At 34.6% G+C, this 24,513-nt stretch overlaps 1 protein-coding gene across 2 annotated transcripts in view; it reads right to left on the minus strand.

The window, feature by feature from the left end:
- Positions 1-24,513, minus strand: part of nrg2a (neuregulin 2a) — a gene marked incomplete at its 5' end in the record, with an annotated part of 166,267 nt that overhangs the window by 63,259 nt on the left and 78,495 nt on the right. The window contains 2 exon segments of one of the 2 annotated variants that reach the window (NM_001430844.2): positions 16,751-16,869; positions 20,252-20,417. In NM_001430844.2, the coding sequence (NP_001417773.2) occupies positions 16,751-16,869; positions 20,252-20,417 (285 nt within the window). 2 annotated transcript variants of the gene reach the window in all.

The following is a 24,513-nucleotide window of genomic DNA, read 5'->3' on the forward strand; positions in this document are numbered from 1 at the left end:
TTAAACGCAAACCTAATTTATTATTTCTTTCCAAATCATTATGTATAGCTGAATGTACAGTTAAATATTTCCCAAAAGGTGTTAAACAGAGCAAGGAATTTTTCAAAGAATTTTCTATAATATTTTTTTCTTCTGCATGGAGAGTCTTATTCGTTTTATTTCAGCTAGAATAAAAGCAGTTTTTAATTATTTGTAAACCATTTTATGGTCAATATTATTAGCTGCTCTAAGCTAATTTTTTAGGCATACAATGATTTGCCTAATTAGCCTAACTTGCCTGTTTAACCTTATTAACCCAGTTAAGCATTTATACTGATAAAAATATCTAGTAAAATATTTTTTTCAGTCATCATGGCAAAGATAAAATAAATTTGTTATAAGAAATAATTAAAACTATTATGTTTAAAAATGTGTTGAAATTTCTCTTCGTTAACAGAAGTTAAAAATATGATTAAAATATAACAGAAAAAATATAAAAGTATTAACAATTAACAGGAGAGCTAATAATTCAGACTTCAACTGTAAAGCATGCCACTTCATGGTGAACAGAAAAGATTTGGCGGGCCTAAAACACATAGGGGTCAACGTGGCTTATCCCCAGTTTGACACTGGCGCCAAGCCAATGCCTAAAGTTAAAACCCTACATTACCGATAAGCGATGGTTTATATTAGTCAGGTTAAGCAGAAATGGATTGGTTTTCATCACAGAGGCAGGTGTTGTGTGTGAAGTTTTGCGAGGAGCTTCGCCGTGGTGGAAAGCGGGACAGAGATTGCTGCTGGTGGGCCCCAGCATGACTGATGAGTTTGGAACAATCGGCTGCCCAGCTGCGTTTTCCATCAAACACATTCCTCTCACCTCACGCTTTCCCTCTGTCCCGCTCGTTCTCTCTCCGGCTGTAAGCAGCGCCCCCTAGGGATATGATTTTTATGTGATGGACAGAAAGACTTGAGCCATCTGTGGTAGGAATATCCCCCTTATTTCAGCCTGGATTTCACATCATCTGTTTTTTTCCACTGAAAAAGATATCTTTGATGCTGACAAGATTGAATACGATCTGATTGTGTGCAACTGAATATCATTCTAGACAAAAAAAGAAATGATGGGTCCTAATATAGAGAGGTCAACGAGGTTATAAAGCAGATAAGACACGGATTATAAAAGGCAAAAGCTTACAGTAATTACAATAATTATACAAAACATACTGTAAATGTTCTAAAAGTGTGCGCACTATGAATGCAATATGCACAACATGTAATCCAATTGATTTAAAGGGACATTTTACTCAAAAATGTACATTTTGTCCTAATTTACTCACCCCTCAATGTTTTCTAAACATGTTTGAGTAGAAATAATATATTCTGAAAAAAGTTGGAATCCAATGACAAGCAGCAAACTTCCATAATATGTTATTTTTTCCTATTCTGGAAGTCGATAATTAGCTCATTTTCAACATTCTTTAAAATCTTCTTGTGTGTTCAACAGAGAAAAAAGAAACTCAAACAGGTTTGGAACCAATTTTTTTCATGTATCACTCTGCAGTCTTCGAAACCAAGCTAATTAACTTGAACTCAAAATAATCTTACATATTACTTTTGACAAGGAACCTTTTGACAAGGAACCTTGCATTGTCGTGGGATAACATTCAATTTTTCAAAAATTCATAACAGTTTTTAACATTCAAGTACATCAAGGTACATTTTTACACCTGTAAACTTTAACAGATGCAGCTGAAGTCAATTGTTATGCCCTTTCGTCAATTTAAAATAATGTTTCCCATGTGATCTTTAACAAACCAAGGACATTTTCACAGTATTTCCCTTTAAATCTAAAATTACTCTTCTGGAGTCATAATAAGTCTTATTTTTTATAGTTTGGCTTGAATAAAATCAGTTATTTAAAAAAAAAAAAAAAAATATATATATATATATATATATATATATATATATATATATATATATATATATATTTAAAAGGTCAGTATTATTATCCTCCGTAAGAAATATTTATATTTTTTGACTTTCTACAGAGCAAAGCAGTAAAATAACTTGACCAATTATTCTAACTTTCCTAGTTAACATAATCTAATTAAGTCTTTAAATTACACTTAATCTGAATAGATAATCTTGCAAAATATCTAGTAAATAATTATGCACTAACTGTCACCATGGGAAAGATATAAAAAAGCAATATGTTAGTTAAACTATAATGTTTAAAATCATGTTGTAAAAAAATCATGTTTGAAGACTTGTGCATTTTCACTACTAAAAACAAAAAATAAATAAAGGCAACGCTAAACAAGTTGAATATACTTTTTACATGAGCGTGACTGAAAACTACATTTTATCAGTGTGTTACATCTGTTCTCCAATACCTGTCGGCTATAAATTCAAGACTGCATTTGCTAACGTAAAACTATGTATAGTACACTCAATTCCTGATTAATAATAGCCTATGCATAACCAAGTACGTCCTATATTAAAAGTTTTAAAAGCACTTTTGAAAACAAAAGTCTAATAAATTCAACAGTGGACTCTTTAAAAAAATGAAGTTGAATTTTTTACCTGTGTCACTTTGGGACTTAACTTCTGATGAATGTAGGAAACTGATGCGCGCAGCACCGTCACTGACAAAAGTCAAAGGAAAGCAAGCGCCCGGACAAGAAAGCGAGTGCGCGCAACATCGAGAGCGCATGAGAGAGGCCTAAGTTATACTATATCTTCACATTCTGCCAATGATGGCTGATCTTGCTTGTTCATGGTGTTTTACTTGTGACATAAAAACACACGTCCAAATTTAGGTGGGGCCAAGCTTGTTGACAAGGGGGCACAATCCCCTTGAGAAACACTAGTGAATTTGAGAGTGTATGGCGGTTTCTCTATACTGGGTTGCAGCTGGAAGGGCATCCGCTGGGTAAAACATATGCTGGATAAGTTGCCGGTTAATTCCGCTGTGGCAATACATGATGAATAAAGGGACTAAGCTAAAGGAAAATAAACGAATGATATTTTATTTAATTTCTTTCTGTTTCTCCTAAATTCATCATCCTGCATATCTGTACGGCTGTAGTCTGGATTTCGCATCATGCCATTTTTCCACTGAAAAAACGAAATCTTTGATGCTGACAAGATTGAATGTGATCTGATTGTGTGCATCGTTACGATTTCATTTGACCAAAGCAGAATCCAGAGGTCAGATTTTGAAAATAAGAGCCATGTGTGCAACTGGCCGGAGGTATTATGCAAAAATCAAGTCACAGTTGTGAACTTTTCTGCAGATGTGACACATGCACGGTTTGAGAAACAGGCATTTTGTGTGCATTGAAGCAGTAAGCCTGCACCGAACCCTCCTCAAATGGACCGCAGCCTGAGAATTCCCAATCCAGCAGTCAGAACAGAGCAGATCTATAAGGGAGGAATCACCTCCACTCGTCTCTGGCCTGGAGCTCTGGAGTAAAAGAGAATCCCATTTCAAAATATGTGATTTTGAAATCCTAAAACACTCACATAGCAGATGTAGATTTAGGGTTTAAGAGTAGCTTTTTAAAACTGATAAGAATACAATATGACCAAAATCTGAGCCAAATTTCTAAAACTTTTGGAATTACAGTGCTCAGCATTTAAAAGTACACCCCTCACAAATCAATCTTTTAAATTCATATTTTCAATAGGAAGCTATACAATATTATATTTGTGCATATATTAGCTTAGTCAGTATTGAAGCCAAATCTAAAGCTTATTTACCAAAATAACTTACGATATCAATCGAAAAACTAGCACAGCCAAGTTTATATGTTACAGAAAAATATTAAATACAAATTTAAAAAAGAGGCGACGCGGTGGTGCAGTAGGTAGTGCTGTCGCCTCAAAGCAAGAAAGTCGCTGGTTCGAGCCTCGGCTAGGTCAGGTGACAGTCCAAAGACATGCGGTACAGGTGAATTGGGTAGGCTAAATTGTCCATAGTGTATGTGTGTGAATGAGTGTGTATGAGTGTTTTCCAGTGTTGGGTTGCAGCTGGAAGGGCACCCGCCACGTAAAACATATGCTGGATAAGTTGGTGGTTCATTCCGCTGTGGCAACCCCGGTTTAATAAAGTGACTAAGCCGAAAAGAAAATAAATTAAATAAATTTTTAAAAAGCACAAGCACAAAAAAAAAAAAAAAAAAACACTGTACACTGTTTACATCTGTTTCATTACTCAAATCAGGTTTACATATTGTTTACTTTCATAGATATTTATATACTTATATTTTACATTCAATCTTCGGTCACTTCTGTGTATATATGTGTATTTATGTGTGTGTTGTGTATGATGTGTATGTTGTGTGTATGACTTCACTGTGGACGGCAAAGTAAGAATCTCATTGTACAGGGAGACGTGTTTCCTTACTGTGCACATGACAATAAACAGTTGAATTGAATTGAAAAAAAAAAAAAACAGCGAAAAATCAAGAGAAGCAATAAAATTTTGTAGTTTGTAATATATTTGCTATATTTTGTTTGAATTTATTGTATTATCTTCTAATTTGTAAATATGTTTGGTGACTAAAATAGTATTTTAATAAATGTATCTGTTTAATAAATCTGTTTTGTTTAAATGCACCAAAATGCATTGCCTATATTCACTGAGAAATGGATACAAATATTCATTTTCGAAAAGGGGTGTACTCAACTATGCTGAGCACTGTATGTAATTAACATGTTTTTCATGTTTCTTCTACTTATTAATAATATTGTTTGTCACCAATTATTAGCATCAAAATTAATCACCGTTAACTTGTATGAAGCATTTATTTCTAAATATCCTAAATATCATTTAGTAGGGCTGTCACAACATCTATTATTGTTGTATGATATATTGCACCAAAATATATATTGATAAACGATGTTATTGTAATTTTAAGACCATTTTATGCCATTCATTATATATTGCCAGAATGAGAATATAATATCATCACAATGCAAGTGCACTCTTCCAAAGAACACATAAGATTTTATTCTCCAGAATATTTCATTTAATTTTAGTCATTTTAACAATTTAATAGTTATGCTGTTGAATCAGAATGTGAAAACACAATAAATAATAATAAATGTTAACAAAAAAGTACAAGTTAAGAACTAATAGAGGCTGCAATATCTGCAACCAAAACTATTTTTAGTTGACACCCACATAAAAATAAACCAAAGTAATTTATAGTAAATACTATAGTGTTTTTAAACCATTCTGACACTGACACCTCCAATAGACAGAGATGTTGCACAATCAGCTAAAATGTTGCTAGAATTGGTTTGTATGTATGGGTTAAATATACAGCATCACCAAAAATGATTGAGGTCATGTCCATGTGTTGTGTGATAAGTCGATATATTGATCATTGTGACAGACCTATCATTTAATAAGAAATAAAAATTATTTAGATAAAAATCATATTAATAAATAAGTTACAGGCGAGGCAGTGGCACAGTAGGTAGTGCTGTCACCTCACAGCAAGAAGCTCGCTGGGTCGCTGGTTCGAACCTCGGCTCAGTTGGCGTTTCTGTGTGGAGTTTGCATGTTCTCCCTGCCTTTGCGAGGGTTTCCTCCGGGTGCTCCGGTTTACCCCACAGTCCAAAGACATGCTGTACAGGTGAATTGGGTAGGCTAAATTGTCCGTAGTGTATGAGTGTGTGTGTGAATGTGTGTGTGGATGTTTCCCAGAGATGGGTTGCGGCTGGAAGGGCATCCGCTGCGTAAAAACTTGCTGGATAAGTTGCTGGTTCATTCCGCTGTGGTGATCCCGGATTAATAAAGGGACTAAGCCGACAAAAAACAAAACCAAAAACAAATAATTTATGAATGCGAGTGATTGAACATCTTTGCATTACAATATTTGGTAACACTTTACAATAAGGTTCATTAGTTAATGCATTTACTAACATGAACTTATAACCAACACATGTACACCATTTATTAATCATAGTTGAACATTTACTAATGCATTATTAACATCCAAGTCCATGCTTGTTAACATTAGTTAATGCACCATGAGTTAACATGAACTAACAATGAACTACTGTATTTTCATTAAATAATGTTTATTGCCATTAACAAATACAATAGTAAATGTATTGTTCATTGTTTGTTCATGTTAGTAAATGCATTAATTAACATAAATTAACATTAAAGTGAGACCCAATATTTAAACAAAAAATATGTAATGAGGACGATAAAACACCAACATTGTTTTTATTACTTACATTAAATAATCATAAACCTGTTATTATTATTATTATTATTATTAATGTTACTGTTATTAATTACAACACCTTCTACTATGTTAGTGCAGTACACATTTTACAAACAGGGCCATAAACTCATTATTACTAATTACTTTATAACAATACAAACAGCCTCCCTTAATAACCTAAGTACAATATAATTATTAGTGGCAAAAAGCAGGAACAATAATGGTTTATACCAGTGGTTGCCAAAGTGGAGGTCGGGAACCCCTGGGGGTCACAGGACAATGACAGAAGGTCACTTGGTCATTTAAAAAAAATAAAAAATCTAATAAATTAACACAACTATTAGAATTACAGTGTTTTAAACATAACCCACAGAAGTTAAAAATCATAGTTTTTAATAGTAAAAAAATAACCGAAAAGCCATATTTTTTTCATAGGATTGGTGTGTTTACGTGTGATTAACAACACAGCAATAGCGTCTGCTGCAGCAGATTGATTTTATAGATTTTATATACTTTTTGACACCTTTATGGCAATCAAATGCATAAAAAAATAAAAACAGGTCACAACTAAACATTGAGAAAGATCTCGGATTAGCGGTCTCCAAAATTAAACCACGAATAGACTTGAGCTGAAAACATTGTGCCCACCAGTCTCTTTAGTTGAGGCTAATGTTAAATTAAACCAATTACTGTAATAAATGACTATAAAAATGATATGTTATTAGACTGTTGCACTTTTTTGTGTAGTCAATTTGCTTATGTTTATATAACCCTACTGTTATATGAGCATATTGCATATTTATAACCACCTAAGAGGAATTTGGGGGGCACTGACATTGTTATTTTAGGGGTCCTGGGCTGAAAAGTGTGGGAACCCCTAGTTTATATCAGTACATTAATTATAATTCACATTTCATTCTAGCAGAACACTGAGTTATGCTAATGAAATGTTTTGTGAATGCTGTTTTAAGGTCAAACCTTTGACAGAGGATCAAAAGTTATTTTTATAAACAATAAGCATATTCAATCAATGTGGGATTAGATGAAAGTGAAGGGGCATGTTTTGATGCACATTCGAAACACTAACACTAACATCATCAACCACGCAAGAGTGTGTAACCTTCTGACTTCTTCATGTCTCACATGACCCATGTGTTGACCTGTGACACCAAAATGCTTTGATAAATCAGTCAACAGACACATACGCAAACAAGCAAGCAGTGACGGTTGACCTGAGAAACAGCCATCAGAAGAAGCAGACTTTCAGAGGCAGCCACGCAACCAAGCGGCCCCCTGGGAAAGCAACCGCGCATCTAAAATGGTCTGTTGTTTGTCTTCATTAATTGTAGTCCCAAGGTCGCAGGGTCTCTGGACACCCTCGGTTCACCTCCCCTAAACAGCCGTAACTTCAGCCCTGATCAGCTATAATTAATGAGTCCAATTACTCAGCTCACTTATCTTGTTAAATGTCCTGCTGGAAGAGCCAAAAAATGCATGCGTGTGTTTACTGGAGTTGTTTAAAAGGGAGGCGTGTGATGAAAAACAGCCTTTATGAAGAGAGAGATTAATTTCTCGTGTCATACCACCAGTGCGGCAGTGACAAAAACCCAACTGCGATCTGATTGGCTGGCTGGGTGAGAAGCAGCGCGCGGTTGGCTGAAGGCCTCGGCGATCTACAAACCGCATTACAAAAAGCTGCCTCTGCAAAGCATCTGGCTTTCCTCCTCTTTATCGCTTGCTTTCTCTCACTTTTCTCTGTTTTCCTCTCTTACGCCCCCCCCCCCCCCATTGCTTCTTTTCCCTATCGACCCCTCTATCTCTTGTTCTTCTTCTCAGGCAGATCCTCAGATAGCGCTGGTGTGTACAGCTGCTGCAGGCCCCCCAAATGCCGGAGCCTTTCTCAACAGTAGCCATTCTACGGATGACCTCAGGAAGAAATCAATCTCGTCAGAGGCTGGAATAAATTAAAACGCTGCATCCTCCTCAACACGAGAATGGTAAAAGTATGTCCTGGGCACTGTTCGTTCCCATTTCATCATTCTGCATTCCAATGAAGTCTTACAATAAATTACTACAAGCAAAAAAATAAATTAATTAAATATGCCACTGATTTAAGACATTAAAAAAAAAAAAAAAGTTGATCAAATTTAAAGTAGATAAAATCAAATTGAAACTTGGTTATTCAAAAAAACTTTTACACTTTTACCTTTAAGTTATCCCAAAAAAAACTCAACAATTGTGCTGATTGAGCTTATTTTAAATAAATAGAAAAACTGAAAAATATGTTTTGAGTCTTGTGAGACAAATCACAAATGTGAATTTTTTTCATAACTGACACTTTATATGACAAAAGCTATGCTTCCAGAATTTAAATGACAATATGTTTCCAAACATTAAGAAGATTTTGAAATATCAGACTCAAACTAAAATATTTTGCTGCTTGTTCAAACTACTTATAAAAAAAAATGTCAAAACAAAACTATTGTCGATGCAATAGCCTAGTGGTTAGCGCGCCAACATATGGTGCAATAGCACGTCAGGGCATCTCGAGTTCAAATCCCAGCTCGAGGACATTTCCCTACCCCACCTCTCTCTCTCCAACTTCGCTTCCTGTCTAAATACTGTCCTGTCTAATAAAGGCAAAAAGGCCAGAAATAAATCTTTAAAAAATAAAATAAATTTAAAATGAACAATTCTTGACATATTTGGGGACAACTTACTTATTATAATATTATTATGTTCAAACCACATAAATCTGTTAAGTTAACTTAATTGATTTGTGTTGGGAGGATATGTATGAATTGTGTGGAACCCTGCATTTTTTACAGTGTACATAAATTATGATTAATGGAAATGCCAGGATGACCCTAAAGTTGTGAAAATCTGCATAAAAAGACTTACGCGCATATATGCCATGTTACATAGGTGTTTTATTGATAACTGCTTAAACAACGATTGAAACATGCAAATTTGGTATAAAAAATATTCTTATCTAAAATAGATTTTCAAATTTACTTTCCCTGAGATTCTCATTCATTCATTCATTCATTCATTCATTCATTTTCTTTTTAGCTTGGACCTTTTATTTATCCAGGGTCGCCACAGTGGAATCAACTGCCCATTTATCCAGCATACTGTATGTTCTACGCAGTGGATGCCCTTCCAGCTGCAACCCATCTCTGGGAAACATCCACACACTCATTCACACTCATACACTACGGAGTGTTTAGCCTACCCAATTCACCTGTACCGCATGTCTTTGGACTTGTGGAAGAAACCGGAGCATTAAGAAGAAACCCACATGAACGCAAGGAGAACATGCAAACTCCAAACAGAAACACCAACTGACCCAGCCAAGGCTCGAACCAGTGACCCTCTTGCTGTGAGGCAACAGCACTATACCTACTGCGCCACCGTGTCACCTCCCTGAGATTTTATTTCTCACAATTTGCTTTCAAGTTGTGCTTTTCAGCTCTATATCTTACTGATTTAGCACGCAACTGCAGTATTATTTCACATAATAGTAACTTTGCGTCTAACAATTGTGGTATTATTATATATTGTGACACCTAATATCATGGTAGATTTGTCAACATTAATTGCATTACTTAACATAAACTAACACTTAAAGAGCCCATATTATGGGTTTTTGAAAATTCCCCTCCATGTAGTTTGTAACACAGCTCTTAGTGAAGTGAAGTATCCAACTAAGGCTTAAATCTGTAAGAGTACAGTGTTTACAACGGTTGATTCATCTATAAAAGAGTCGACTCATAATGCTTCAAACGAGTCGCCTTGATACAGAGTCATTAGGTGTTTCGCCATGACGTACGAACGAACGAAACCAAGTTATTCACGTGCACGCGCAAACCCGGGAGATTTGAAAACTGCGGCCCCGCCCTCTGACATAGAAACCCAGACACACACACCCACAAACACACACACACAAACATGCCGGTCGATTGAAGTCACACTGCAGATGGATATTATCGAGTCTCTACCCAAAGATGAAACCTTAGCATTATAACCAAGCAGTTGGAAACTACTGGAAACTTCTGCAAACTACATGCTACAAAGAATACTTCATCGGCGTTTGTTAAAGGAAGGATCAGTAAAGAGTAACTTACTGATGGACGTCAGGATGGTTTTCTTCCTCCATTTCTTAAGTGTAAGTACGTGCGATTAAAGTTGTTGCCTCGTTTACTCTAGCTTGCAAATGTATTTAGTTGTGATTTGTTACTTGTAACCGCGTGTACTGTATCAGGTTAACTGGCTATATTCTCTTATCGCGTGCAAATCACGTTAAAATCCACGCCTACACTATCGAGCGTGTATGAACTGTGATTACTTTTATATTGCTGATTAGCTGTTGGGCATTTCACTCTCTGACTGAAGGCAGTCGACCAATCACAACAGACTGTCATTGGTCCAATCAGCGCAGATTAGCTTCGCGTTAAGGAGGGGTTTGGGAACAAATGAATCACTGGACGATTCATACGGGAGTCGCTGGAATAATTAGGTAAAAATAAATGCAGATTATAAGATCTTGAAAGTGTTTTTTGACCTTGCATGCATATTAGACTGTTGTTGGAGACCCTTACAACCAAGATATGACCCTATTTCATGTATAATATGGGCTCTTTAAACATAAACAAACAATACAATATTATTCCCCTAAACTCCTTTTTTTGGTTAGTGATAATTTTAATATTTACTAATACACTAATAAAACTACTGTACAAGTTGTATTTCCTAATATTATTTAACAAACATTAACATTACCTAATGAATACTAACATGATCTAACAATGAAGAGTTGTTTTTAGTTCACTAGCATAAACGACGATTAACCAGTTAAACTGCTATTTTGGGATTTCCGCCTGGATTTTGCCTACCCAAATGTAAAAGCTTCCCAAATCCACATCCAGAGGTGTAAATGCAAAAATTTGGTATCATTTTAAAGAAAACACTTTGAATTTTCATAAATCACTATTGAAAGTGTTTAAAATAACTGTATATGCTGACTATATTATAATAAACATCTAAAAAAAGAGGCTTTTTAAAAAATTTTTTAGAAACTCAAATTTATAAAAACTTTTATAAACTCATAAGTGTACCTTTTAGGTTCTGTGTGGTCTAGCGTGCTGTAATTAATTTTGGTGGTTGAAAAAAGAAAAATGTCTCTACCATAATCTATGCAAAAGTTATTGTATTCCAACTGATGAGTGATGCTATAAAAGCCACAGCTATCGATCATTGTTTTCATATTTCACTATTCATTTGTTTGATCAAACATAATTCCCTGTGTTTGGACCACATCAGACATATAAAAGGATTACTTATGCACATCACCTCAAAAACAGAGGAGAATGGCCCTGAAGCGCACAGCATAAGGTAAGAGATGAAAGCTGTCTGTGCTATCTGGGGTTGCTTATTGATCATGAATGTATTGTTTTCACTTCTGCGCCATGGAAACACCGCGATTCATTCAGCAACTGTTTGATTTGTGAATACAATTCAGTAAAAAGAATGCTAGAACTGTATGAGCACCAGCAAGAGCTTTTATTTGAGCTATAACTTCTACATGTGTCATATGAAAAATATGAAAATGAACCAATGTTCAATACCCAGCTCGGGTATCCAAAATACTGTGTATTTAAGTGTAAATAACTTTTGTACAGTAGAATAAAAACCAAAGTGATGCATATGTGCATAAAATATAGATTCCTATTCCTATTCCTAAATATAGATTATTATTATTATTATTATTATTATTATCATCATTATTATTATTATTATCATTATTATTATTATTATTTAAATATTAATGTAGTGTTATAACTGTCGTAACAGTTGTGGTAACTGTAATTTAAAATTTTTCAATTGCAACTCTGTTTCTAGTGAATAACTGAAGAGTGAGGAATTCAGCTTTCATCAGTTTCTCACTATTAATCTCAATTATGTCTTTGCTTCTCATACATGAAATTTTCTATGTCACAATGTGACTTTATGTGCCACATTTACTAAACATTAAGTCCAGAGAACAATCAATCCCATTAAAACAATAATGCGAGTGAAAATTCACCCTACAAAATTTGCAAGTAATCTACAGACAGTTAAAAAATGAATAAATTAAAAAATCTAAATGTTCAATACAACACATAAATCAGCCCAAAACTGGAGCACAAACAAGCGGAGACCCTGATCATTCACTAAAAAAGATAACTGGATAATTTACTAAAACATTTACACATGCAGAAAAATTAAGGCATGCTCTTTTGGGCCATAAATAACATTGTAAACACAACCGCAAAACAATTAATTAAAATACTCCCCTCCCATAAATTGAAGGGAAACTTGACAATATTTTGACAAACTTGGACAAATTAGTTTTATCACTGTTTACCCCCAGGCAAAAAAAAAAAAAAAAAAAAGGTCCACTGATACTGACAAACAAGCCCAATTTCCATGCTAATGTTAAAAACATCAGTGAAGCTCAAGATGAACTTGTGAACTCTTTCCGTTAAAACAAGAAACGCTCCTCGGCGTCACACAAGTTCAGGTAGAGCCTGAGTCCCCTTGAGACTGAAACCTGAGAATTGTCCTTTTCTGCACCGTCAGAATAAAGAAGGCTGGGAAAAAGGGTGTATCATACAATCAGACGGAGGTATTTCCTAAGTTGTTAGATTTATGTTTCTCCCCATGGGCACCTACGCGCTTCATTGGTGGTGGCCTCATTCTGGTTGTTGATCTATGTAGCATGCTCTTTTTTTTTCCCCCTCCCTCTCTCTTCATTTTATGAGGACTGTGTTGGGGGCAGGTCCCTCCCCGAGCCTGGGGCCACACCACCTCCGATGGGCTTGGTCTTGCCTCCACCTACCTCGAACCTGTGTGTATGTGTGTGTGTGTGTGTTGGCTGCCGTGACACTGTGAGACTTGTTCTGGGGCGCCTGACATGCCGACAAACAATCAGAGTGAAACATACACAAACACACATATGCACGCACCTCTCCCAACCCTCCTGCTCAGTAAACTTCCACACGCAACTTCAAAAAGCTTCAAAATCTCAGGCAACACTACCATAGCAGCCGCTTTTTAGCTAATAGGCCGTCTCAGATCAGCAATCAACCAGATAACAGCTGTTCGCACCAGGTTAAAAGAAATAGTTCTCCCAAAAACGAACATTTGCTGTCAATTTATTCACCCTCAGGCCTTTCAAGATCAAGGTCGCTTTTCTTTTTGCTTTAGAAGAACATTCAAGATGATATTTAGCTGAAACTTTCATCTTGGGTGATTGCTAAAAAATGTCTACGTTGGTTTTAGAGCCATTTACAGGCAAATTAATTGTGCTCCTCCTGATGATACATTGAGGTCTTTTGAAGCCAACGGTTCAGTTTGAGCAACAAATTGAGCATTATTTACAGCAACCGATAATTTTGCTTTATAAGGTCCAATCCCAATTCTATTTTTTACTCCAACTCTTTTCCCTTGGCCCTTGAAACAGAGTGTGAAGGGGAAGGGCTTCAAATTTACACTAAGAAATGGGACAGCAATACAACACCCCGCACATATCATCATTTGTTATCGCAAGCTCTTACTTCATATGAAATCGACAATAGCGACTGCTGTAGTTATTAAAAGTTGCTTTATTTTGTAGTATTTATCTTTAGGAAATCACTGAAGGCATATATCATGTTATCATAATGATATAATGTGGCAATACGCTTGTAACTGTGCTGTGTATTTACACTGTGGCCATATTCATCTACATAAACACAAGAAAACAACATTAAGTTATACCAGACACTGTAAAAAGTAATTCCCAACCACTAGACTTTTCTGACAGGGTATTTGAGAGTCCTCGAGTGGCAGATGTGAAAGTGTGTTCCAAAACAATAACTCCTATTCAGTAGTTATTATTATGGATTATAGACAGTGAAATTTTGAATCTCTTAAAAGTTATGAATGTATTAAAACATGTGCTTGTTTGTTGTAAAAATTCTTAATAATGCTAAAAAATACTAATTTGTGCTGACTTGTGTATGCAGCCATGTTGGCGCTGTAGATAAATGTTTTCTGGAAAATGTTTATAACCCTTGGTGTCTAGTGTGGTCCTGGAATATATAAGAGTCAAAGGCTATCTATGCCTTCCCCTTATCCCTACGCCTTTAAGCTAAAGAGAATGGGACAGGGGAAGGGCTAAGGGGTAGAAATGGGATTGAGCTTTAGACCTCTATAGGAGCAGGCGATACTAAATAGTTTGATTTCAATCAAATATTTATTCATTCATTTTTTTTCGGCTTAGTCCCTTTATTAATCCGGAGTGGCCACAGCGGAATGCACCACCAACTTATCCAGCAAATGTTTTACGCAGCAAATGTTTTCCAGCTGCAACCCACAATTTAGCCTATCCAATTCACCTGAACCGCATGTCATTTGATTGTGGGGGAAAATGGAGCACCCGGAGGAAACCCACACAAAAGGCAGGGAGAACATGCAAACACCACAAAGAAACGCCAACTGACCCATTTGAGGCTCGAACCAGCGAGCTTCTTGCTGTGAGGCGACAGCACTACCTACTGCATCACTGCGTCGCCTAAATCAAACATGTTAAGTATACAGTTGAAGTCAGAATTATTAGCCCCCCTGAATTATCAGCCCCAATATTTGTTTTCCCCAATTTCTGTTAAACGGAGAGAGGATTTCTTCAACAAATTTCTAAACATAATAGTTTTAGTAACTCATTTCTAATAACTGATTTATTTTATCTTTGCAAAGATGACAGTAAATAATATTTGACTAGATATTTTTCAAGACACTTCTATACAGCCTCAAGTGACATTTAAAGGCTTAACTAGGATAATTAGGTTAACTAGGCACATTCCGGTAATTAGGCTAGTTATTGTATAACGATGGTTTGTTATGTAGACTATCGAAACAAAATATAGCTTAAAAGGAGGCTAATAATTTTGCCTCAAAATGGTTTTTAAAAAATTAAAAACTGCTTTGATTCTAGCTGAAATAAAACAAATAAGCCTTTCTCCAGAAGAAAAAATATTATCAGACATACTGTGAAAATTTCCTTGCTCTGTTAAACATCATTTGGGAAATATTAAAAAAAGCAAAAACAAATCAAAAGGGGGCTAATAATTTTGACTTCAACTGTAAAGGGCAAGCATTGGCGAAATTTAACAATACTTTTTCCTTTTTTTAATAGATTTTTTGCTTAATAAAATCATTAAAAAATAAAACCATACCAAACCCCACAATCCCACCTCTCCTCAGAGGCCATAAGGACACTGAAGTAATTGTCATAATCATCATAATAATATAATAATATGAACTTTATGTACATTTCTGTACATGTAAACGGAAAACAGTATGCAACAATTTATGAGGTAAATAACTACTGTTATGTGACCCAGACGTATTATTTTAAGCCTTATTATTGTTATTAGTAGTAGTAGTAGTAGCAGTTGTTATTGTAGTAGTATTTTTATATGAATTATGAACTGAACTTCCAAACATAATCGCTCAAATTTATCACTTAAGGTTAGTGAACCTTACAAAATTTCACTCACTATTCTGGCTAGTATTTATTTATTTTTATATATTTATATATTTTACTTGCTGTATTACTAGCACTTTTTGGTGATCACTTGCCTCTTAAAAGCATCTTATATATAATCTAATATATAAGCGTTAAAATGCGGCGACGTGGTGGTGCAGTGGGTAGCACGTTTGCCTCACAGCAAGAAGGTCGCTGGTTCGAGCCTCAACTGGGTCAGTTGGCATCTCTGTGTGGAGTTTGCATGTTCTCCTCATGTTGGCATGGGTTTCCTCCGCATGCTCCGGTTTCCCCCGCAAGTCTAAAGACATGTGGTATAGGTGAATTGGGTATGCTAAAAGTGACTGTAGTGTGTGTGTGTTAGTGTGTGTGGATGTTTCCCAGTGATGGAAGGGCATCCGCTGTGCAAAACATGTGCTGGATAAGTTGGCGGTTCATTCCGCTGTGGTAACCCCAGATTAATAAAGGGACTAAACGTCAAAATTTGCTTCTATTTCCTTCTGTTCATCAGTTTAATTTCTTCTCTGTTAAAAAAGTAAAACAACAAAGAATATTTTAAAACATTCTTCTTGAACACAATTACAACTGTAACATCCACTGAACATGACATTCCTCTTTCCTACTGTCTTCTCTCTTACATCACCAAAAATCGCCACTCAGTCATGTGATGAAAGAACAACGAAACACAGCAGAACAGCACAAGATGAAAGAGGAGAAATTAAAATTAGCATAGTTAAATTTTTTTTATACTAAAGTATCAATCAACAATGCACTGATATGCGCAGCATCTTGACGTAAACGTGCTTGTTTATGAATATTCTGTCCATGTTGTGATACCATACACTTCTTTCTTCATCTTACAAACGCAGACAAAAACAAAAAATGACAGCATCCCATCAGCAAAAATGTTCCTGTTGTACTCCAAGCTGATACCCATCAATTAAATCTTTGTACTCACTGCTTTGTACGTGCACTGTGCTGGTGCCGTTAGCCTTCCCCAGAATATTCTCTGCCACACATGTGTAATTCCCAGAATCCTCCAGCTTTGCACTGCCGATCTGAACTTTGGAGTTTTTCCTTCGAGGAGGAGACAGAGAGAAATAGGGGAAAGAGTCAACGATTCCACTATAAAAATGAAAGAGGGAGAATGTCTCCAGAGAAAACCTCTGTATAAATTAGAGATCAGCTCAAGTCTATAAACAGAGAAAGAACAGAGCCATATGACACTGTGAGAATCCCGGTGTTCTGGTTTGTTATGTGAGAGTTCACATTGCACAAGTCATTCTTTTTTTTCTCTTCTTGTAAAAAACATGACCAATGAATCTATGAAGCTGAACAGAATCGTGTTTAGCATTCACATCTTATCTCATTTAAGTATTGATAGATTAAAAGAACCATTGAAAGAGCTAAACACACTGACAAAAATGACTTCCGCTGCTTGTTCAAACTACTTATTTAACATTAGTTATAACAATACAATTCTTAAGCTATTTTAAGGACAACGTACATGTTTTATGTTACGTTAACTTATGGCGAGTTCAGACTGGATGATTTAAGCCTTAAATTTGACTTGCTGACAGGTTTTGAGAAATTGCAGACAAATGGCCGAAATCACAGGCAAATCAGTGCAAATCGGAGCTGTCGGGGATTCAACATTACGCTGTGTAAAATGAGTTGTGATTGAAAATACCATTTGTGATTACCTACAGCCAACGAGAGAGCAGCATCCTTGGGTATGGGTATCTGCAGGTCAGCGTGAGGTTGAGGAACAGGTTAAAATGTATTATTATGATGCATCTTTTTACACTTATTTTTGGTCTATTTGGACCCCAAAAATTGAAGGAAAAACTTGTGGAAATTTGGCAGGAGCACATGTGTCTTTTGACGTGTCATCTGAGCAATATCACAACCGGGTCGGGAAATAAAAGTTTGAGAGAAAACCAGGTGAGCAAAATAAGTACACTTTCTACCCCACTAAAGGCTTCTTTCTCATTATGTAGTTAATAACAACAGATATACTCTGTGACCTTGTGTTGTTTTTATGTCACTTCTCACGTGTGTTTGGTTGTGAGACATAGACTTAGATAACGTTGTCAGCGATTCTTCCAATTGTAAAGTTATGCAGTGTGAACCCCCCTGTCGCCGATCCATCCTACAGTGTAAACACAGCACCGACAGAATGCTACCCCAGATAGTCATGCAGTCAGAAAACAACTGTGATGCGATTACTTTGAAAATTTATTCGTATAATATTTGTATAATATAATATATATTTGTGTTGGGATAACATAAAAGAATTATGTGGAATTGTGTTTTCTCAGCGATATAATTTCAATAGATGACTAAAATAGCTCAATTTGCAAAGTCATTACTTGGGATAATTTTGTAGGAGAGTGAAATATAAATATATTTTCATGTAATTTATTCTATACACAAACTACAGTCATAAATAAACAATTGAGCAAATATTAAAGTGAAATAAACCATGCTTTATGGTTTTCTGGAGAGAGCAACAGTATTCAGGTACAGAAATTGAATAATCAAATGTAAAATAGGACTGTATAGTCTTCACCATATAAATTATTTATATAAAATTAATCTTTATTAAAAAAACATGTTTTATGCACTACTAAAATGCTTTAACTCAAATGCTCACAGTCACAGGCCGTAAAAACAAATGCAGATGATAAACTTTTACTCCTTAATTGTTAAACTCTTCACAAATATTGTGTGTTTTGACTTGTAGTTTCTGGTCATCTACAATCTTAACTCAACATTGCATGTCTTGCGATGTGACTGTTGTGGATTGCACAGCCTGCGATATTGATGCTCAAACGGTATATTGTGCAGCCCTAGTGCAATCCACCTAAATTAGTAAAAAAAAAATAAGTTAACTTAATGTTGAACCAACACAAATAATTGTGGAAGCCAGCATATTTTACAGTGCAAAGACCAAAATAAAAGAATTAAAGAATAAAATCTCAATCTCAAAAAAAAATAATAAAAAAATAAATAAATAGTGTGCAAGTAAAATTTTGAATTACTTTTTTTATTCAATAAAACATGAAAAAACATTAAAATGTCATATTTCGTTTTTTGTTTTTACCAATAGTCATTGTCTGAAAAAAAAAAAATATATATTTTAATTATGTTTTTATTTATGTTATTATTAGTATATAGAATAAAAGAAGAGCATGTAATTTACTCAAGTATAAAACAATAAATCGCAACACGATAAAACATAACTTTAAAACTATAAATCAGGCAAAAAAATTTCATTTTGAAGTGGTTATACAGTATAAGGGTCAAAGTAATTGTTTTTAAAATATCAAAAAGTTTTTAAAACATAAACAACACTACCGTAAAACATACTTAGAACAAAAATCAACTGATGACACAATAAAGACTCGGTAATTGTTATTTTAAACCCTTTCATGAGCCTTTATCTAATTAGCCATTTGTCATCAAGAAATTTGTAATCTTTTGAAGTATAATTAAATTTACTGCAATGACACTTAGAAAGCGGTTGAGTAAAATTGATAATTTACTTTTTATTCAATAACATGTCATGTTTTGTTTTATTTTGACCAATTTCCTGAAAATAAATATTTTTGTTGTTGTTATTGTTATTATTATTATTATTATTATTATTTAGATTGAAACAAAAACATGCAATGTACTCGAATACATAAAAATCGCAAAACTATAAATGCATAACTATAAAACTATAAATCAGGCAAAGAACTTCTCATTTTGAAGTGGTTATATGGTATCTGGGTCAAAGAGTGAACGTTTTTAAAACATCAAAAGGTTTTTAAAAATAAACAATAGTACTGCAAGACATATTTAGAACAAAAATCAATTGGTGACGTAATAAAGACTCAGTAATTGTCATTTTAAACCCTTCCACTCCTTTATATGTTATTCTTTAAGCCATTTGTCATCTAGAAGTTTGTAATCTTTTAAAATATAATCAAATTTACTTTAATGACACTTACAAATTTTAATAAGTCAGATAATAACCTCAGAATAAGTGTTGTCGCATATTAACATAAACATCTATTCCACCACACTACAAACATTACTTCACACACATTTTGACCTATGTGTGGTAAATATGTTTTCTATGTATAAAACTATATTTTAATACTGTAGACACCCAAATTGGATGTATCCTCTTTGACCCAAATATTACATTTTTGACCTGCTGAATAAATCTTGATGATTTAATCCATTTGAACCCAATTAATGCTGTTGTTGTTTTTTTTTTTTCATTTCAGTGACCCATTTCTTTAATCATGTCGTTAACAATATAATGGACATGCATGCCGAAACGCCTCACTTCAATTACAAGAGCACAGACAGTCTCTAGTACACTGCCCAAAAGTCTGAAGAGAAGGTAAACAATCTCATGTGCTTCTGGAAGTGCTGGTGTGGGCTAGTGGAGATGCTGACTCACTTGTTGTTCCTGATTTTGATCTCTTTGCTCCTCTTCAGTTCAGCGCCATCTTTATACCACTTGTACTCTGGGGCGGGGCTACCAGTGGCCTCGCACTTCACAATCAGCCTGCTTCCTTCGTCTGCCAACACTGGATTCTTCATACGCCTTAGTGAAGGAAAAGCAGCTGAATGATAGACAGGGGGCAAAAACAAAAACAAAGAGTACTGCGTTACAAAACTTCCTCGTTGTTAACAATCAATATGTAGTAGGATTGATGCAGTGATGGAGCAGAAGAGAAAGGGAGGGACAGTGAGAGACAGAAAAATCCAGAAAAGTCTCTCAGCTGGCCAGATGATGTCACCAGAGACACTGGCAGTCCTTTCTTTTCCCTTCAGTCCAGCGCTGAGGACTTTCTCTGCTCTTGGGGATCAATCAATGCAGCACACAGCATTTACAACCCAGTGATTTGTGCTGATTTTTACTTTCATGAACATAGGCAAGCATGCTAATTTTGAGGATTTTTTCAAGTAAATCACTATTTTTAAAGTTGCACTGTCCAACTACACTAAACTGATTCTCTGAAGAAATGTTTACTTCATATAAAGTAATGTTCATTCTTACTTCATAAGTAATTATTTAAGTTAATTAATACTTCATATTCAATGTGTGACGTAATCTCAACTGAAACATAAAGAGAGGATGGGACATAGAGTTGGGCAAACTACTTGGAAAATGTAGTGAGCTAAGCTGAAATCTACTTGGCAAAAGAAGCTTAGATACATCTAAAACATTTTAGCAATTTTCATTTTTAAACCAAAGCAGCTTAAATCCAAGTCAATCCTATCTTCATGATCAGTAAAACTGTCAATGAAACAAATGAGGCATAATTCAGTTCAGTTATTTACTGTAAAAAAAAAAAAAAAAAAAAAAGAATTTTCTTGATTAGATTAGAAAAAATCTGATCAAACCAGGTGTTACACAATGAAAATACTATAGTAATTTATGGTAAAAGTAAACATTTAGAAATAAGTATTAAATTGTATATTTATTTACAACTCTCCATTAATGAATTTTTTTTTAATGAACAATTTAATATATATTTTTTTGAGCTCAGCATTGAAATTAAGTTATTGCATCTTGACATACTCCTGCTTCAGAAATAACTCTTCTCTCTCAGTCATCATTACAGCAAGCAAATTTCTTGTTTCAGCCTAATTGGTTGATGATGTCAACCAATCAAAAGTGGTGGCATTAACGCACCAAAAGTTTGTCGTCAACCACCGTAAAACAGGGAGAAGAAGAAATCTTCATTCTCGCCATGATATGGATTTATTTTCATCGGCTAGACACTGGCCTCACTGCTCCGTGAATGTCGGTGCTGTCACTTATTGATCCGTGATTGGTAAATGTAGCTTGTGTGGACGCTTCTGTTACTTGACAAAAAAAAAAATACCTTTGCTACTGAAAAGCTATTTGATTAAAAAAGTAGGGACGCTACCGCCCAACACTGGACACAGTAGCTACTCCCCTTTTTTTTGCTTTATCACCACTCTGCCAGTGTGAGCTCAAGTGCCTTAAACATGTGCAAAAAGCATCTTGAAGGGGGTGGGGCATGTCAGATAACAGAGAGCATCTGATTGGTCAAATAAAGTATGAGGTGACATAAATAAAACCATTGATCCATTTAGGAGGAACTAACAGCGGACAAACTTTATGCTTTACATTTTTATATCAGTTTTAAATCTCCTAAATATGAATTTTGCCACTCTTTTGGTGTGCACTAGCTTATAGACATCCTAAAAATAAACAATCCTGATATTAACATTTAAAAAAAAAAACTTTAATTTCATGGAACCTTAAATGTTAAGTGAGGTCCGTTTTAAAAAAAAAAAATAAATTATAATTTATTTATTTATTTTTTATCAATTGGTTTAATATCAAGTTGTCCTCTCTGTCAAAGCAATGTCTACATTTACATGCAGTTAACAATTCTTGTAAATTAAACCGTATTTAACTAAAATATGAACTGTAGGACAATTATGCAGTATGTTACTGGATTTTAGTACTTACATGGTGAAAATGACTATATTTTACAGTAAGTATATACATACAATTATGTAAATACATATAAAAAAAGGGAAAAAAAGCCTTAAATGCCTCTTCCATCTTACCCCAGACATGCTCAATAATGTTCATGTCTGGTGACTGGGCTGACCAATCCTGGAGCACAATCTTTGCTTACAGAGACTTGGATGTGGAGGCTGAAGTATGAAAAGGAACTGAAGAATTTTCCCTGTCCTATTTTTGCTGTAATTGATTTACAGTAAGTTACTGGCAAACTGTTGCCAGTTAGCTACTGTAGATCCTACAGGAAATTGTTAACAGTGTGCACGCAACAATATTGATAACTCAACAGCTTACTGAAGCAACCCATTCACATGCGAATCAATAACCCAGAAATGCAAGTAAACCACATTCACATGACCCTACATGACCTCAACATGAAATAATCTATATATATAAGCAAGTATTTCATTTATGCCTGCTGTCGTGTTAAATAAATCATTAAAACCAAAGAGTATTGCAACACGTCAGCAGGAAACTTGCGGCTCATACTGTATATAATGCTCTCGAGATGAAGCATTTAAGCGCATCCGCTCTAACACATCTGCTTCTCCTGCAAAAGATGAGAACTATTTTTATCATTTTTCTTTTTTATTGGTAAAGTAAGAGTCTTCTTTGTGGTGTATTTCCTCCTTCCTCACTCCAAAAGGTCTGTTTTAACTTAAATCTGCAGTAAGGATACATTCCAGTCCCACGTGAATTTCAATAAAGCCACAAAATAGATTGATTTGTTTACATCCTGGGTATAATCAACATAAGAAGCCAGAATCTATCTGTGACAAATGGCTTATGGATAAGACTATCACTACGATAATGGAAAACTGGTTAACATGTTTGTATGACCACATGAATTGTTGACTTATAATTGCACCCTAAAGAATATGAACATAAATAAACTCATTGATAAGCTTTAGTCCATGGCTGGTCATAGACTTGTAGACTTTAAGCAAGATTTTGGGCCCGATTTTCACCTGCATGTGAGCGAGTATATGCGGCCTGACTAGACTTTTTGAGCAAAAAAATTCTAGAGTGGTGTCATTGCGATTGTTTTTGAGTCACTGCCTGATCCCAAACATGTCTGATATCCATGACTCTTGATCAGACTGCCTCCGCAACAGCCAATGTGACAAGCAAGTTTCACCAAGCTGCTGTTGTATGCTTTTATAGCTAAACATGGCAGACACATACATGTCACAAAAATAGAGCACTGGCAAAGAAGATAGTAGACTTGTCAGCCTGGTCTTGTTGCTCATACGTAGGTAGTTGTATCCGGTAATCGAGCCTCTGTTCTGACATGTAGTATGTGACATACATAAATACACGTCTATAAACATCATTAACAATAACTATGTTTATATATAATAAACTAAACTGTTAAAAGCTATTAATTTCATTCATTGACTCATTTTCTTTTCGGCTTGGTATATATATATATATATATATATATATATATATATATATATATATATATATATATATATATATATATATATATATAAATAAATAATTCACCTGTATATTTTGGGCAGAAAACAATACAGATTTTAGATCACTTAACCAGAGCCACAAACAAATATATATATATATATATATATATATATATATATATATATATATATATATATATATATATATATATATACATATATATATATATATATATATATATATATATATATATATATATATATACACACACACATCAAAACATAAAATAAACAAGACAGAAATATGCAAATTTAAATTATAATAGTATAAAACGAAAATGACATTAGAGTTTCTAATCCCACTCATATCTCCAAACCTAATTAACTTTTTGTTTACGTATGGTATAAATAAAAACATGACAAACTGACAACTGCAATCACATTCATGTATTTTTTCAAAATGTAAAAAGAGGTACAAAAAGTAATATAAATGATGATGCATTGCAGTCACGGTCCTCTCTGCAATAATACATAAGCTTAATGTGAAGAATAGAGCAGAACTGAAAGTGTGAAATGATCTAGTGATCTTAATTTACTCACAATGTCTTAAACAGACTTTAAAAATGAGGTGATCGAGCATTTCCAATTGCTGGTCCTAAACTTTGGAACACTCTACCACTTCACATTAGACTTTCACTCTCTATTTCTGTGTTTAAGTCAGTTTTAAAG

The sequence above is a fragment of the Danio rerio genome, chromosome 21 (assembly GCF_052040795.2).
Source record: "Danio rerio strain M-AB ecotype USA chromosome 21, GRCz13ab, whole genome shotgun sequence".
Classification (NCBI taxonomy): Eukaryota; Metazoa; Chordata; class Actinopteri; order Cypriniformes; family Danionidae; genus Danio; species Danio rerio.